General features: G+C 41.4%; 1 protein-coding gene and 1 non-coding gene across 2 annotated transcripts; both read right to left on the bottom strand.

Moving 5' to 3' along the window:
* Positions 1-262: 262 nt before the first annotated feature.
* Positions 263-18022, bottom strand: TIMM23B (translocase of inner mitochondrial membrane 23 homolog B). Its single transcript, XM_040564035.1, has 7 exons — positions 17869-18022; positions 17533-17591; positions 14941-15034; positions 14663-14747; positions 12287-12345; positions 9620-9730; positions 263-901 (listed from the first exon to the last, which is right to left on the bottom strand). The coding sequence occupies exons 1-7, from the start codon at positions 17969-17971 to the stop codon at positions 786-788; spliced, it is 627 nt and encodes a 208-aa protein (XP_040419969.1). The 5' UTR covers positions 17972-18022; the 3' UTR covers positions 263-785.
* LOC121073607 lies at positions 12975-13172 on the bottom strand. The gene has a single exon (XR_005821837.1). It is a non-coding gene; the product is annotated as a small nucleolar RNA SNORA74 (small nucleolar RNA).
* Positions 18023-18089: the final 67 nt, after the last annotated feature.

Genomic DNA, 18089 nt, shown 5'->3' with positions numbered 1-18089 from the left:
AGTGGTCTTGCAACAGTTATTGGTTTTCAGGCACAGCACCCAAAAACAACTACTTCTGTGTTTGTTACAAGTCAGGGAGCGGGGTCCACCAGCCCCTGCCCAGTGTGCCTCACTACCATCGCACATCAGGAGACAATCAGCCCATTAGTTCACTTCCTCCCACCCAATTCCCTCATGACTATCACATCAGTCCTTCAAAGCTAAACTAAGGAACAGTCACTCATTGTCTTACCAGCAGGAACAGCAAAGCATAGAAAAACTGTTGCATAAGTACCACCCTTTTTATTAATTACAGTATCCCTTTTAACAGCTTACCCTGAGCTGCAAGAGCGCCAAGCCTTGCCCTGTGCCAGCTGCTGCTTAGGGCTCTGGGTGTTCAAGGACTGCAGTGCGTAGCTCTATGGACACAGACTTTATTACGCAGCGCTGTCGGGGTGGTACACGCAACCCAACCGACCTGGCAGCGCAGCAGGTACAGGTATGGGACTCGAGCATGCTGTGGAGCTCTGGCCCAGGGCTAGCTGGCGAGCGTGTCAGGGAGACTCTATCTCGGTGGCCACTCTGCTCACTCGCGGATCCAACAAATATTGCTGCCTCCAGCAAGTGGCTGGCAGGAGGGAAAGGGCCAGTCCAGCCAAATGGTGTCAAGAGGTTCCTCCCAAAGTAGCTTCCTTCAGTTTCACGCTAATTGTAAATAAAATAGGAAGGGGCACCAGACAGGTCTTGCAACTGATTTGATTGGTGACTATGCAACCATGTCCTCCGTCCAGTGCTGGCTGCCCTGCTCAGAGGGACTGCCGGGCTATGGAGCCCTTCATGTGCTCCCAGTTGTTGTAGAGAGCGTAGAGGCCAGTGAGCGTCAGGCCTGCGATACCACCGCGTGCTATCCCACGTACTCCACCTAAAAAGAAAAAGATTAAAACTTGTTAGAGTTGCTTCCAAGAAATGGTTAACTACAGCAACTCCCAAGAAGTTGTCCAAATCCAGAAACATCTGAACACCAGTCTGCTTTTTTAGAGTGACCTTCCAGCAAGGGTACCTGTGAGACTTCCACCTTCCCATCAAACCAGCTCCCAAGCTCAGGGGAGGTCACTCCTAATTCTGCTGGTATGGCTGCCTGTCAAATTCCTGCTGACGTATTGGCACTGTGGCCTTAGCAAACCACTACAGAACAGTTGAGAGAGTAATAACTGACCACAACAGGAGCTGCTGTAGACATGACCTTAGGCACTAGAGTCACGAGGGCCATCAGATAGAACTTACTGCTGCTTTTGTGTTTTGGGAATTTTAAGGCCTTGGGGTGGGGGGGGAGATGAAAGGGAATAACTGGCAAGAATTTACTAGGGCATACACTGGGTAACTTTCTCAATTCTTATTACTATTAATCTTCAAACTCGTCTTGCAATGGCAAAAACTGAGTCACACAGACATGTTTCTTAAAGCTGCTTACTCAAACCTTAAGATTCTTTAAGTTGTGAAGGTAAAAATACAGTGCAAGCTTGGCTACTACCAGCAGCCAGTAAACCTGACTGGAGCTGGGAGTCGGGCGGCATCACAACTCCATTTGACCCCTAGGAGAGCTGTGATGCACAGTGGCAGTAAAGGGAGACTTCTACTCTGCTGCTTTTGCTAAATAGCAGAATGTGTCTGAGGAGCAGGGAGCACCTTGGTCAGGTTGTGTGCAGTTGGCAGTGCGTTCTGGGAACACCTGAGCATATGAGCCTCCAACGCTAGGGAAACTTCACTGAGTTTTGATTCTGCAACGTTTACCAATCCCAAACTAAGCAAGCCAGATATGTGTACAGTATATAGGACAAGGACGGTTTCAGCTTACAGCTAGATAAAACCTGCCTGCTTTACTGGTAAAACTGACAGTGGGATTCAAGCTGCTCAATCTTTGAAAGGAAATGCATCCCAGCAATTGGTGATTTATCCCCCCCAAATTATGGGCCATGAATTGTCTCACGGGATTGCCTTTAGGCTTGTAGTGGGGCAGGAAGCTGTTGGCTGCAGCTACACTGAGGCAGCCTTATGTGTGCTGCAAGATTAAATGGATTTCAGTGGAGCTGTTAAGGCAATTTGCATTGCCTGGGCATGCAGCAAAACCAGGAAGCTGCAGAGGGAACAACCGTGCTTGGACTTGGTACTAGAGGTCACAGCTGGCTATGCTGCTTAGAAACTTCACTGCTAGGCTAGTTGTGAGTTGGGTTTTTAGGGATACAAGCCTAGCTGAGTTTGCTGCCCTAACTGCTGAGAACTCAACAGCTCTAAGCAAAGCTCAGAGCAGTAAGGAAAGCTGTACCACTGAGGTACCTACCTGCCTAAACCAGGATTTAGGGGGGACTCAAATATAGATGCCTGCTTTTCATAACTCATCCTCATTTTGTTGCACAAAGCTTTTCACATGAAGGGCTTGCAGCTGAGTACACAATGGTGTGCACAGGATTATCCAGCTGCAAACAGCTTCTGGCAGAAAGCCACGGGTGACATTTAAAGGACACTTTGTGAAACACTTAACGTGTGGGATTACCTGTAAAAATACTAAATGCTCGTTACATTGCGGGGAAAAATGAATTAAACATTAGCCTGATTTTCTGCTGTTTATGCTAAGTAGCAATTCTTCATGGAAGAAACTTCCAAAAGAGGGCTCCTACCCCCTTGAAGCTATACAGGGAAATGTGTGAAATGTGAACATCCTCACAGAGCAAAATGTAGTACAGGGCTACGGCTGTTACTGTAGGCCCTTTCCTTGACCTCTAGGTCCAATTTCCCTCCTTTCACCTTGAAATTGTATTCCTCCCATGGAAGAAAGGTAGATTGGAGGCTGATCAAGCCTTGCCTCAGGTTCTGGGAAGTTAGGGCTGTCTAAGAGAAATTTTTAATTTGGACAGCTGAGCCATTTTCTAGCATCCATACAGACTTGGACACGGTGCTGCTAAGATGGCTTCAGCATATGGAAATACTAACACCTTCCTTGTGCTATGAGCAGTACACCAGATGATGATGGCAACCCTAAATCCAATTATAAAGTTTCAACCGCATAGGCCTGAAGCATTCTGTGGGTCCCGTAGGCAATTTAGGGAACCTCGGACTTTGCTGAAGATGTTTCAGTGGAAGCCTTTCATGAATAGAAAATAAACTTGTGCAGTTGATACTAGATGCATTATGAGTTAGTTTGGAAAAAAAATCCAAGCAGGAACCACATGAGAAGTGTGTCTTACCAGGTTCTCTGTTTCTGCTATGAAGTTTTACCAAAAAAAAAAAAAAAAACCTGCCCTGTAACTTGGTCTCTGAGCTACCCACAGTAAATTTAAAAAAAAAAAAAAAGGATTAAAGAAAGAACTTTCCTTTCCATAACTGGTTAGATTTGCATTTGAGTAAAAATCTCCAGGTCTGTGGCGAACATCAAACAGTAATGCACTGCAGAATGCAGCCCAGTCGCTGGGCAGGAAATGTTAAGCCCTCTGCGAAGATTACCTTGTGTTAAAAAAAAAAATAAAATTCTCCACTCCCATCTCAGCTGTGTTTCCATGATAGACCAAGTTCTCACCCCTCCTCTGCAGACACCTTCTGCAAGCCTCAGATACCAAGTCTGCCTTGATAAACCCTGCTAGAAATGTGGTTATAAGCCTCTAATCTTGCATGTTGGAGTAAGATAACTTGAAGTTCCAGCTGACAGACGCTTGTGAAAGCAGGTATTTTTGAGATCGGGCAACTTTCACAACAGTTGAGAAGCTATGGCTTTTTGAAGAACCATCTGATGCTCTCTAAATGACAACTCAGTTTGCTGCTTGGCTGTAGCTGATGCACCCTTTCACCACGGAGTTTTGTCCCTCTTCTGTGCCTATGAAATGTTTCAGAGTAGACTGCAATGACTCCACACTCTAACAGCACAACTTCGCATTTCTCATGGCAGGAACCACTTCTAACACTGAATTTGACTCACAGTGAGGAAAACCATGACCTACGTCATATAACAAAGACAAAATCTTTGGTTTAGGACCTTACTGCCTCTATTTTCAGAACGTGTTACTTCACTATCACTTCCCGAGATGTTTAAAGCAAGAACATCTAATGGTAAACATTACAAATACCTTAACTGAAAACCCAGACCCTTATATTTATGCCATACAAAAGAACTGTGACAGCTAAAACATGATTAGTTTTCCCTTTCCCTCCGATACTCAGAATGCAAACAGCTTCCCTTCCTTTAAGGATTCTAGGAACAAAAGTATTTTTAAAATGACTCAAAGGGGTTGATTTTCCAGATGTACAAGGCAACCTCAGCTTTGCTTCCAAATTGAAGCACGGCAGTAGCTAATCGGACCCTCTGAACCTTCCGTCAGACATTTGTTTGAACATCTGTGGGTGGTCCCATTTCAGGAGAAAATTCTAGGAGTCTCCTTCTGCTGCTCCATGGGAGTCATTTAATGACATCTTATAAGTGGGGGCCAAGTCTGTGGGTTCAGAAATTACTGAGGAAACTGTAATAATTTTCCTTTCAGAAACAAGAAACATTCCAGAGAAACATGTTCTATTTTCAAACTGATGCAGCTCAGACAGTACCTCAGTTAAAACACAGAGTCTGAAGAGTCTGAAACTGGGAAAACTTCCTGTAGCAACCATGGTGTGAAGACCACGCTAGGAAAAAATGGAAGAATTTACCATTTCATTTACAAGTTCATAGCTATTAAAGCTGTTGAAGTTGTATGGCACACAATAGAATTCCATGTTCTTACTGAGTGAAGCCAGCAGCACTTGAGTTACAGGAGACCAGTGCAGTTACTGTAAAAGGCAGCACGAAGCCTGCAGATCTCTGGAGCAGTGAGAGCTTAGTTTGTTGTTTCTGCTTAGCAGATCTGGTCTGAAGGCAGCACTGTACTCAGTGGCCACATGTATTGTTGGACACTAACTCTCAAGTAACAAAAAAAAAAAAGCCTTGACAAGCTGTTACCTTTAACATCTGCTTAGACTTTGCCCTTATCTTGCTCTCTTCTTCAGACCTGAATCAAAATCCTTTCACTAGGCACCATTTGATTAATAGTCCTATAGACTTGTTATGATGTTAAAGGAGGTTTTAACAGAGGCTCCTCATTTGTTAAGTGGCTGACATAAAGCTTCAAGTTCAGAAGCGAACCACTTACTTGATTTTCTCCAAATAATGCAAAAAACTAAGATATCCCAGTGCCATACCTGCAGCAGTTTGCAAACAGCTGCTTTCCCTGTCTTCCCTACCTCCCCAAACAAAAATGAGAAAAGCCTGTCTGGCCGAAAGAAAAATAGATTGAACCCAAAGGGAAGATACTCTTATAGCTCTAGATGTACTTAGCTTACCCAACTGCCCTCAACTCCTACCTACTGCAGTCACAAAACTGATCCTTAGCTCTGTCTAGACTTTACTGCTAGCAATATAATATTTAGCCTTTCTTAATTAATTTGTGATATACTGACTCTAGGAGTTGTGTTTTGAGGTCTTAAAATGACAACCATTGCCTTCAGTTATTGCTAGCATGCATTTCTCTTCAGATGGGAACCATTTTATACTAAATGATGTACCATCTGCTGTGCAAAAGCATGAGAAATCCTATCAGTTTCCTACTGCACAGAAGTACAGTAAACAAAATAACTTAATTAGTCCAAAGGACTAGTCTGTTCTTGCTCCTATCTCCTCTGCTGTCCAATGGAAAAAAAAAATCTAAGAAAAAGAACAGCTATGACCTGCGTAATGCTCAGATAAGAGTTAAAGGTTATTTAATTTTTCTGTTCAGTGAACTCCCTGTCGGGAGTTTGAGTAAGAAACCACTGCCTGTCACCCTGGGTCAGACCAAAGTCCCACCTGGCTCAGTACCTTTCCTCCTGACTGATCAATACTGTGCGCTTGAGAAGGTGGGTAGGATCCCTACCCACCTGTACCTTTGTGACATGACTGGAACCACGTGCATCATCGTGATGGGTGAGGGGGAATAGGAGTGGCATAGTGCACAGGGACAGGCATCTCTTTGGGTTTTGCTACTTTCAGAGTCTAGTACAACAATGAGAAAATGAAAGATGCTTGATTTAGAAAAGAGCTTGAAAAGGTATGCAAGAGCTAAATATGCATTTGTTCAAAGATGTCAGTACTAACAGACCTTAATTTCTACCTTGGTTTGAAGCTGAAGAATAAAGAGTAACATCTGATTAAAAGGAAAAGCCATCCTGGTGGACTTAGGGAATCAGACTTCCATTTAGTCAATCCTGTTTTACTTTTGCTATGTTGCAACACTATTTTGTATGCCACTGACAAGAGAACACAAAGAACTTTCTTTCATCCATCCCTTAAACATTAAGTTCTGGATAAAAGTTCGGGCGTGAGCTTGCAGTGTAGCTTTCATGAAGTGGAAAGTCTAGTGTAGCCACTTAGTGCTGTACTTCGGTAGTGCTACATTTGGGATAAAAGCTAGCAAATAATCCTAGTATTAAATTTCACTTCCAACCCGTGTGAAAGCTAGAGGTGTGCTGCCTCCAGGTTCCTCTAACTAGTTCTGCTTTCAACACATCTGTTAACCTAAGCCATACCCGAGATGGGTTCCACGTTAATGCTAACTGCGGTGACCTGACAGCGTCTGACTCACGGCAGGACCATCGGAAGCCTTGGGGACTGAGCTGCTTTACTCACTTGCAATGGGGGAACTTTCAGTGACTAACCCTGCTTCCAATGAACATAGGAGGGCAGAACTTCACAGTCCTCACTGCAGGTTTTTTTAGTGCTTTTATCTTTGTGCATAAGCTGTGTGTGTTAGGTAGCTTTGCACAAAACTGCTTGCAAACAAATGGCTATAGAGTATGGGTGCCTCAGAAAGCCTTTGTTCTGTTTTTTTTTTTTTGACTGCTAGCATTTTGGTAACGATTAACACCTCTGCAAGGACAAATTGTGAAAACTGGGACCAGTTTGGGGCAACAAATCTCAACCTTCAGTAAGTCTTTTCTTTCTGTCCACTCATCCACCCTCACCAAAGGCTTCATCACTTCAGCTTCAGAAACTCAGTCTCAGGAAGGCTTTGTATTATACACAAAAGGGGATTTTTTTTTTCTGTGCAGCAGGATTGCTGATGTTTGTTCCATCAGTGCTATGTTTAAACACAAGCCAGGAAGTCATAACAAAAAAGTTGCCTTGCTTTATACAGTTTCTTTTTAAACACATTCCTTATCTCTTTACAAAACAGAAATGATGGAAGTGGAAAATCTGAGTGCTTGAACAACACTGCCTCTATCAGCTCTGTGTCCACCCCTTTTGAATTACAGAATAGCCTTGATTTGATAGGGGGTGTTTGTGAGAGCTTCTGGCTGTCACTAAACTAATGAGGGGTTTATAACAGAAATATTTCAGCTTTCCAATTTTTCTTTTTTAATGCCAATATAACATGGCATTCCACATAACACAATGATTACAAGCTTAATATACACCACAGACATGAACTGATCATCTGCATACGGCTGTAAGTATTTCAGGCTTTTTAGATGCAAGTATTGATGCTGGGTAAAGGCATAGCTTTTAAAAGGAAGCTTTACCACACTGAATTAGGAATGGTACTCTGGTATAAGGTGACAGGAAAGGAAGCATGGGAGAACAAGCAAGACGGGTAAAACAGAGAAGGGGGAGAGGAAGAAAATGAGATTGGAATGCAGCTCTTCGAACAGATGTAGCTATCTTTCTCACTTCCAGAATTAATGCTTTACCTTCAAGATCTACTTTGCCACTCAAATTCCCTGTATATGGTGAAAATGCATTTTAGTTCCTGTGCACTGCAGTTCGTAAGTAGGAGGCATACTTGACATACAATACTGTAACGAACACAGACTTATTCACTACATTTACCTTTATCAGCGTGACTATTACCTCAATAGATCCTATGTTACAAAACAGAAGTCCCACTGTGCTCAGGAAAGGATTTTTTTTGTCAGATGATGGCATGTGACAGGAGTACTTACGCATGGTTACACAGCACCAAAAGACAGTGCATGTCATGCCACTTCTATACTTCTGAAAGGCACAGGGGAAGCTTCCTCTGGAGTGCAAGATGGCAATTCTCCTTAATGACAACTTGCTACAGAAAGTGTTAGAATTTGATAATGCTAACCTATCCTGCTGTTGTTAGCAACCTGACACATCACTCATGGAATTCCAAATAAGTAACATTACAAGAGAGTTATATGCTCTTGCAAGGTTAAGTGCACAAACTAGCACTTATAAGACTGCTCAAGCCAATTACTTCTGCTTTTAATTAGGCTAGGTGAACAAGAAAATAAGATTTCTCATGCTCTCTTGTTCTATATATAAAGATGACATTCAGGAACGTTTCTAAGACACTAAGGCTCACTAAGGTATGCAAAAGCACACAGGTTAACTGTGGAACTATCTCCTGAGTAACATACAACCTAACTTTTATTGAGATACTTAAAATTCATGTTTTTTTTTTTTTTCTGATGGTAATGTCAATCTGTGGTACCCAGTAATCCTCTAAATAAAACATTTCTCCAATTGTTGAGCCTGGAATGTGTGTTAACAGAAGCTTTGCTGATGCAGTTCAGGCCCCCTCTTCTGCAAACAATTCAGTATTCATCAGCCAGCTAACCTTAAATCCATGCTGTTCTCAAATAACATTGTTTGCTGGTCTCGATCACTATGCGAAGACTAGAGTCCTACCATAAGGCAACAGCTGCACAAACAACTAAGTAATATCTTTACAAATATATTGATTTTTCTGCATATTTGAATGATGTGAATCTGTAAAAACTCAGGTTTACCAAAAACGTTTCTCTTAATTTAAGTGTTAAATTTGAATTACTGTGTTTTTTTTACCTTCCTTGCAAATGATTTTAACTAACTCTCATTTCAATAGTAATTTTGTCTCAAATTATTTAGGATTGCACCAGACAAATATCAGCATTTCATGTAGGGTTAGGGAAGGCCACAGTCTCACCTTACTTTAATATATCTGGTTGTTGCTTAGCCTCAATCTGACATCAATCTAAGTTTTTTTTCTTTTCTTGCATAAATAATTTCAATTAGCTGAAAGAAGACACTTAACTTCACTGAATCTAGCAAATAACTGAGACATAACCCAGATGTTTTTCACCCAGCTAAGACTACTGATGGGAAACTTGCACTTCATACAACTTCTTTTTCTTTCAGACTTGCACAAACCTAACGATAATCCTGAAAGCCTCTCTGTTTGTTATATACTGAATAAACAGCCTAGTGTTTACTCAGATTTATAGTGAGATCATAGAAAATGCATACCCAGCTCATTCTTAGCCATGTTTTTCAGGTATAGCAGGAATAAAAATCAACACTCTCAAGTCTGCTAGTGGATACAAGGGAATGGGAATTGCCATCCACAGTGAAGGGTAGACTTGGGGTGGGAGGTGAGGAATACACAGACCACAGCCTGACTGCTTCAAGGCGAAACCTGCTACAAGTGACATAAAGCAAAAAGCTACATTCCAGTTCTGTACCTAACGTACCATTTATCATATTTATCTCAATTATCACAACAAGGCAGTATTTATGAAAACTAATAGTAATCCTAAAAGAGGAATAAAGAACAAGAGGAAAACTAGAAATATTTTGTCACTCTACCAGTGCTTTTGTATAGCATTCCTGTCAAGGTTCCAGCAGCTATGGTATTCAGGTCATCTTCTGCACCTCGTGTTTTTTCAATGACGACTCCAAATGCACTGTAAAGTAGAGCTGGAAAAGAAAAGCATTGAAAAAATTCACATTAAAAGTCCCATCCTCTGAGATGTAAGGGTTAGAATTCAGGGTCAGTGCAACTACTTAGAGTATGCAGAGATTCTTCTGTTTTCTTAAAGGGTGAGAATCTTCTACCAAATCCTGTCTGTGGTTTTTATTCCAGCCCTATTTGTTTCCACAGATGATCTTTCTTTCTCTAGCTGCAATTTGGTTATAGAGTATAAATTAGTACTAGACATCATGAAAAATGCTACCTCCTGACCCAACAAAAATCTAGAGCACCGACAGAAGCTTAAGCCCATTTTCCTAGATCCAATTGTTTTAAAAAGCTTCTGAAGGTTTAATTCTGTACTGGCAGGCTTTATATTGCCCTCTGCATGACACTACTAAACTCAATGTTTTCTACATAAAAGGATAAATTGTTATCCATGTATGACCAAGATGCAAGTTTTTTAGGTGTAGCGTTCAGATTATGGTATCAAGGACTGGCCAACAATGGCCTACATTTCCTGTATAAATGCTTATTAGATTGCATAGGATTGGACATCTACAACTGCTTCACCTCTGCCTCATATGAGAACTTTGTCCCTAGGCTTGGGAGAACTCTGAGGACTGTCCCAAAAGGATTACAGGGAGAAATGTATGGGTTTCCAGTATGTATGCATATATAAACTAGGCTTCCTGAAGAAAGGAGAAGCTCCCCCATCCACCCACAAGGAATCCTGTGATATAATCATGTTTCATGATTACAAAGAACAGGAGAGTAGGTCAGTCTCTTAAAGTGAAAAAGACACTGTGCTACTTTCAGCCCTCGTCCTCCAAGAATTAAAATCCTTACTTCTGCTATGAATTCTTCATAAGCAACTATATTAAAGTTAATGAGACAATAGCATCTTTTTCATGCAGCACAGGCCATGATATTTTCCTTGTCTTAGTAGCATGTTGTATAAACAATGAGGGAAAGGAGGAGCCACATTAATAAAGGTGTTGCTACCTCTGCTTAGGAACAGAATGACAAAAATTGTCAGTAGGGACAAAAGGAATTTGAGACAAAAATGCTGCAGAATTAAAATCATATGCAAAAATAATTCAGCTTTTTTCAAAGATACCTTGTAACCAGGACAAGGAAGAGCTCAAACCAACTCTCAACATATCAGTTCTGCTTAACCCTGTGACTTGGGAGCTCATGCTTTACAAGGAAAATAACAGTTTGTTACTGGAATGCACAAATATCTTCTTGAGTAATCTTTCTTCAAACACAGCTGAAAGAAACAGTTAATGTGTCACTTACCCATGAACCTTGAACTGCAGTGTGCCTGCATCTCATTTTTCAGACATGTTTTTATTAGAGTTGAAATAGAAAATCCTCACCCCAGGCTCCCCCCCAAAAAAGAGAAAAAACTACTAGGCAATATGCATCTCCTGTGGAAACTGTCATGCTCGCTGTAGTCCAAAATCCCACCTCTAACCATGGCCTCTACATTATGCCTCAAAAGTTGATGTCTGAATTAAGCGTCAAGCTAATCTACTCTTTACAAATAAGACTGAAAAAAATGTAATAAATGCAACTTAGCCTGTGCTTTGTATTTTTTCAAAATTAAAATATTTCTAGAATGGATTATGATATGATTTAACTTGTTTTAAAATATCAATGATTTTTCTTCCATTACCACTTTATGGCGTAATGAGTCCCATCATTAGTCTACTTCAAAGTAACTTCTTTTCATCAGTTCTTTCTCCTTTCAAAGTAGCCGAGCCTCATTTGTTCTGTTAAGACTGGGGAGCAGGAGGGGAACACAAACCAAAGAGCTCATGTTCTCTAGGGCATTAGTTATTCCATTGACTTTTATGAAGTTCTCTTAAGTTGTTTTTCTGAGGCAAGTTACATGATTCCCCCCTCTCCCCCTCCCCAACCTCAGTCTACAGAGAAGTTTCTTTCTCACATCAGGCTTTTGATTGTTCTTTGCCCCTTTTTAACCAGTATTAATTTAATCTTAGTTATAAGCAACGTTTAGATCTGAAGTGGGGTAGAATCATATGCGATTTTACTGCCTAAGCTCCCACCATAAGAAGGATAGATCTTCACAGTTGCTATCACGTTACTTTCACAGAACATTTTGATTTTTTAACTGGAGACACACATTAGGCAATTGCTCATATGACCAAAATTTTTTTAGGTTGTTAAGGTTACTTCAAAAGGATTCAAATCATGTTTTTTGCCTTAAGTTGTAAAATTAACTAAAACTTAATAACAAATAAGCATTGCCTACAGTTTTCAGTTATTCCTGTTATTCCATAGCAAGAGTTCTTGTTTCTAATATGCTAAAACCACTGTTTTCTAATTACAGGCTTCTGGCTACTTGTGCTTAAAACTCAATTTTGGCCTTTAATTTCCTTTCCAATGTCTGCTGAAACACCCTCATGTCCCAAAGAAAAAGTTGCCTTTTTTTTTTCCTGGGGGAAGTCATAAGGAACATTTAGAAGGATACACTTTGCCTTCAAATAGTTACATCTTTATAAATTATTTTCCCATAAAATAACAAGTTCACTTACCCAGAGATCCCAAAGTGTTGGCCCATAATGCTCCTTGCCTTGTCACCATATTTAGAATTCTGTAAGGGAGTTTAAAAGGTATTAAAAGCTTTAGTACTCTGTGTTTACATTGAAGGAGTGTCCAAAGCCATTGAATTAATGCTATAAGGTTTAGGACGGCAGGTGTAAAGTGTTTACACATTTATTAATAAAACTGGAAAAATGAACTAAAAAGCCCTCCAAAACAAAGCAGTGCTGAGAAGCACACAACTTGGTAGTACAATCTCTATCATGCATACTACAAATGACAGTGGATGCAATACTCGAGGCAAATATTTATTCCTGTCAAGTCTTAAGAAGAAAATCTTTCTTTCAAGTCAGACTTGCACCATACCAAGAGTCCCACCTCTTCCCTACAAATGACTTTCTAACCTTAGTACCTTGTTTGTTACGCAGTGACTTTATGTAGCTATTGGGAATGACTAATATGCTTATGCTGATTTAACTGGGTAGAAGAGCTCCAAGAAAGCTAGAATGCCCTTCCAGAAGGTGCAAGCAAAACTGGCATCGTGTGTCAGGGAAAAAATGGAGTAGATATCAAAAGCAAGTCTGAAAAAAAAGCACATCAGGAGGAAAAGAGGCAGTCCTTCTGTGCTTCCACTTGTCAAAGGCAGCACCCAGCAAAAGCAAGGTACCCTGAAAATTTCTGCATGTATGCTTCCGGACTAGCACTAGAGGGATAGCAAGCCCTTAGCACACTCTCATGGAAGCACAAGGCCACTTCTCCTTGGTTTCAGCTGTCTCCAGAACGGTGACAACAGCCAGAAGAAGTGACTGATGTTTATCTCCCAGCAGTGTAACACCATCACAGGCACTGCGCTGCCCTGGACAGCTGACTACCACTGGAGCTTAGTGCATCATTTAATGCAGTGAAAGTATCACGCACTGTAGTCCTTCTGATTTAAGTTCATTTCTTGCTACTTTTCCTCTTTTATAACTTCCATTAGCAGACGCAGGCCATTTCTGAATGTGGTTAGATAATGAACTAAATGATTATGGAAAACTTCACTTTGAAACAAGAATACCGAAGAGACTGGGGTATTGATAATTTCATTCTGATTATAATCCCCAGTCCTTTTCTGTCAATATTCCTTAAGTTTAGAATTGACAAGAAAATTCTAACTTTAACATCCATGACATACCATGAGGTATCCGATGATGGGGGATTAGTAGCAAAACTCAAATTTCAAAAAAAAAAGCATACATTAAGGATAAAACTTAAAGGAAATCTAGATATGCATGTCACCTCCCTGCCTCTGATTAGGGAAACACGGAACTTAATACACTGTTTCAAGACAATGATGACCTTCAAGGTGCCTTTCCCCTTAAAGGGCAAGGACTACTAAACAGCAGCTTGGGCACTGACTGCCACCTGCTGGGCTGGAGCCGTCAAAGTCACGCTTGACAACAGGTATTTGTCTGACTCAGCTCATTATGAATGCATAAGATACAATTCTGTTCATCTAGAACATTACAAAAGAGATATAATTCTAGTGGAAATACTTTGGTTCAATACTTTAAAAAGAGCACAGCTAGTACAAACCGTACTGTGAAATACTGAATTCCTCCTCTAAAATTCCCTTTTCCAAAGTATTTTGGAAGAATGAAAATGGTTTCCCCCAGTTATTTCACTTCTCTAGTTTCCTGTGGCTTCCTCACAGCCACTTGTTACGTTAGTTGTGTCTAAACTGCCAATAATTCTAGGAGTAGCATACTGCATGAAAAACGTGTTCCCAGTTTTACTGCAGTATTTCAAAGTATCAGAGAAAGTGACAACATGGGAATGCCATGAGTGTTCATGGAGGCTGTGATCCAGAAAAACCTGTACCATGCAACACTTGCTCAGTAGCACATAGGTATGTCATCTTTAATGCAAATCCAGGCAGCCCCCCACCCCCCTTTATTTTTTCTTTAACTCCTTCTGGTTTTGAAAAGTTCAGGAATGCAAAGAACTTGCTCTCAAATAAGTGGGGCGGGGGAAGTAGCTCAAACCAAATTGTATTTCTTCTGGAAGTATTTCCAAGTCATAAGTGTTTTTATACGTTGAAGTAGATTTCCAGTAAATATTGAAGTAGTAACCTAGTCTCAAATACTAAAGGTAAGTCAGAGAACATACCAATTGTCACTAAATGAGAAGCAAAAACCTTGAACTGAACAACTTTATAACTAAAAATGTTTCATAACTTAATGTAGACAAATACTGACTTTCATTTGCCCTGACTAAAGACACAAAAAATACATTTATTTTTGCAACCTATTCAGATCTAACTTTGTGCAAGCTAGAAGAAAAAACTTTGTCACTAAGCTGAACCTTTTATTTTGCAGTAAGGCACTTACTGTACATTTCTAGGTTTTGACCATGCCATATTCTGAGTCTCCTTCAAGCCAAGTCGCAAACCGTTCAGTGCACCAAACGCTGCCCCTAGTTGCCAGAAGAAAAGGAACAAAAAGAACAGTATTAGAAGCAGGCAGAGAATATTCAAAGTGTAAAGTTAAATAGCTGTTTGTATAAGACTATGCATAAAGATTGCAGAAAGAGACACTTAAGATCTCTAGTTACTGCTGTAATCAGTGTCATCTGGACGGCTGGGAAAAGTAAAAACATGACCACTTACCTGTCATGCAACATCCTCCAATGGTAAAAAAGGCTAGCTCAAATCTACCCCGAGTTTTGTTGGCTCCTGTAGGCAAGATAAATTCATCTGTATCCTGGCAGGGGAAAACAAACAAACGACTTTGTATTTTTGAAGTGTACCTGCTTTAAAATGTAGCCCACTATTTTTTTTTTTTTAAATGCATGCAATGCACTAAAAGAAAAGCAGATACAATGAGTATTTCTGGATACCTGTTGTCTATGGTAGCATTCAAATGGAATATGCAACTTATTTATTTTAGTAAGAACAGAAATACTTCAAAACTATAAACTGATTTGAGTGCTCTTTCTTTTCCAGATGTCATAACTTCATAGATGGCATCAGGCAGCCAAGAAATTCATATTCTGTGTTTTTTTTCACAACTATTTGTTTATTTATTATTAACTTTAAGCAGGCAATACAAGACCCACTGTACTTTAAAGGCCCTCCTCTTCTCTGTGTAGTGCTGTTCCTCACTGGGCAGCCTATACTGATGCAGTAATGCTTTAAGATTTCCCACTACTTTGACATTAAAGGGAAAACTGCCTTTGTACTGTAGAAAGTATTTGCCTGCACTCAGATATGTGACCTATTGTGAAGAAATGGAAAAAAAAAAAAAATGCATTCAAAACTAGTGATGATCAGGCATGAAAAATGTGAGGTTGGTAGTTTTTCACTTGTTGTCTTTCTCCCATAGGGACAAGATTGTGTTCTTATAAAACTAATTAGTCTAAAGAGATGAACTGACAAAGAAACCTGCTGCTAATTAGCATGTGGTAGAGGTATGGTCAGCCAAAGCACTTCTTTCATTATGAGACTAACAAGATGCACATGTGTTGATAAGGTGTTGAAGCATTAAAATCTTTTTTTATGCTTCTGTGCTTTCTAGTCATGGTATTATTCATCCCCTTCTTAATTGGTGCATCACCACAACAATTGCAGGCTCAAGTAATTTCATTCTAACTGGTTTTCTTAGTCCATACTTGGCACTAAGGGTGGATCGTAATACAGATGAACATGCAGCTTCTAAAACTGTGAATATAGTATTAATAAACTGAACCTGTAATATATTTAGCTATATATTTGGAGAAATGCAGTCTATACACTAGTTAGCAATTTGTCTACAGTTTTCACTATTCTCCAAAAAGTGGAGACTGAGCAATCACTGTATGTAATGTTTGTTTCTGCAGAGATTACAACCTAGGAAACCCATCCTCTAGTTCTGTGGCAGACTGTTGTGCCCATTTACAGTGGATGCCTGATGAAGTAAACAAAAGCACTGCAGAAAATACATTGGTTTGCACCCGCATTAATGAATTAACAAAGAAAGTGGGTTTTAAAGTCACGAGTACCACCACTGTAGCGTTCATTATGGCCAGCATTCCTGGCCTTTAAGGGCAGGATCAGAATTAAAAATTGTCAACAAAAACATTGGCTTTCCCTAGGAGAACTGTTCACTCAGTGTTTTGAAAGTATATTGATGCTCTTTAAATACAAGAGCTAAATAAGATGACTTTGGAGGGTATTTTGGGAAGAAGTCTAAATCTCTTGGTATTTCTTTCTTGACTACTCAACAGCAGCAAGCAAGATAATTGTGCCAGTGAATCCTTTTCAAGCAGAAGCATATCCCTTGTTGCCTACCATTATAGGAATGTTATGGTGTAATTTTGACTAGAACAGCTTTTAGTGAAAGAAATAGAAAAACAGCCCCCACTACCCCATTCAGAGCTTTCCACTTACAAAAGATGCGGTAACCCAGTGTACCATGAAACAAAAGGCACAGATTAGCAGATACTATGCAACTGTTGACCTTCAGTGCTACTTCTGCAAAATTTCATGTTCACAGACAATATAAGCCATATATAAGTAAAGTCATTAACATGCATCCTTATTGGATTAACTTGAACCTTTTCAGCCTTTGGTAAATATCGTTGAAAAAGGAAAACAGAATTTTTTAATACTTTTTTTTTCTTATAGTGGATTGTACGCCATCATGTTAATTAATATGAAGCTGTTAGTGCAATAGCAATGTTATTCTGTAGAATAAAACCCAAAGTTTTACTTCGTAATGCCTTCATTCCAGCTGAGAAGTGACATAGGAAAAGCAGTGTAAGATTTACGGCTGCTGTGATGACAGCACATATCTTTACAGAGCCTGTATCAGGTTTTGGCTGAACATCTCTGTAAACTGATTCAGCTCGCCACAATACAGGATGCCAACCCATGTGCACTGGAGAGTTCCTGGCTGCTGTTGCGGGTTGGATAGGCTCAGGGGAGGGTGCGCCAAACGCCTCGACTTGTGCAAGGAGTGCTGGGCCTGTATGCCTGGAGGGGGAGAGAAGGGGGAGCAAGGCCCCTTCTGTTCAATAGCAGCACGCTGACACAGCTGTTTTACCTATATTAAATTGGGTTTTCTTCTAGATGCCACGGCACTCTAAGCTTTTAGTAGGAACAATGAAAAAAAAATCATTCTTTCAAAGGCTGAAGACGGGCACGCATCGCAGAGCACTGACGGCGTTTTGAGGTCTTCGCACGCGACCGCCTCGCCTCACCACAACCACGCGCTGTGCTCACCTGCACGAGATACCTGGGGTCCAAGTTTAAGTACGGGGACAGGGGGCTCATTCCCGTCACTGGAAAAAAAAAGAAATACTTGGTCACCACGGCCTGCCATCACTTCCCACCCGCCCCGTTAGCCGATAAGGGCTGCCCTGCCGGCGGGAGGCGGTGTAAAGGCGGCGGATGCGGGCTGCCTGAGGCCGGGCACCGAGCGCCGAGCCGGGCCGGGAGCCCCGCACGCGCCGCGCGGGCTCTGCCTGAGGGAGCGGGCGGCGCCATCTTGAGCCCGGTACCCCCTCGCCCCCCACCCGGCCGTGCCTCAGAGGGGCAGGCGGCCGCCCGGCTACTCACGGGGCACCCCGGCCAGGTCGGCGTGCGAGTACCCGGCCCCGCCGGCGCCGAAAAGGCCGCCGAGGCCGCTGCCCTTGGAGTTGCCGCCGCTGCCGCCCTCCATGGCGCCGCCGGGCCCGCGGCCGCCGCTGCCGTAAAGCCGCCCCGCTTTGCGGCCGCCGCCGGCGGGGAGGAGCGCGGTCGCCATGGTGACGGCGCCATTTTGCTGCGGGCCGCGGCGG

This window comes from Cygnus olor, chromosome 7 (assembly GCF_009769625.2).
Source record: "Cygnus olor isolate bCygOlo1 chromosome 7, bCygOlo1.pri.v2, whole genome shotgun sequence".
In the NCBI taxonomy this organism is placed as follows: domain Eukaryota; kingdom Metazoa; phylum Chordata; class Aves; order Anseriformes; family Anatidae; genus Cygnus; species Cygnus olor.
This window is presented reverse-complemented; position numbering and strand designations above follow the sequence as displayed.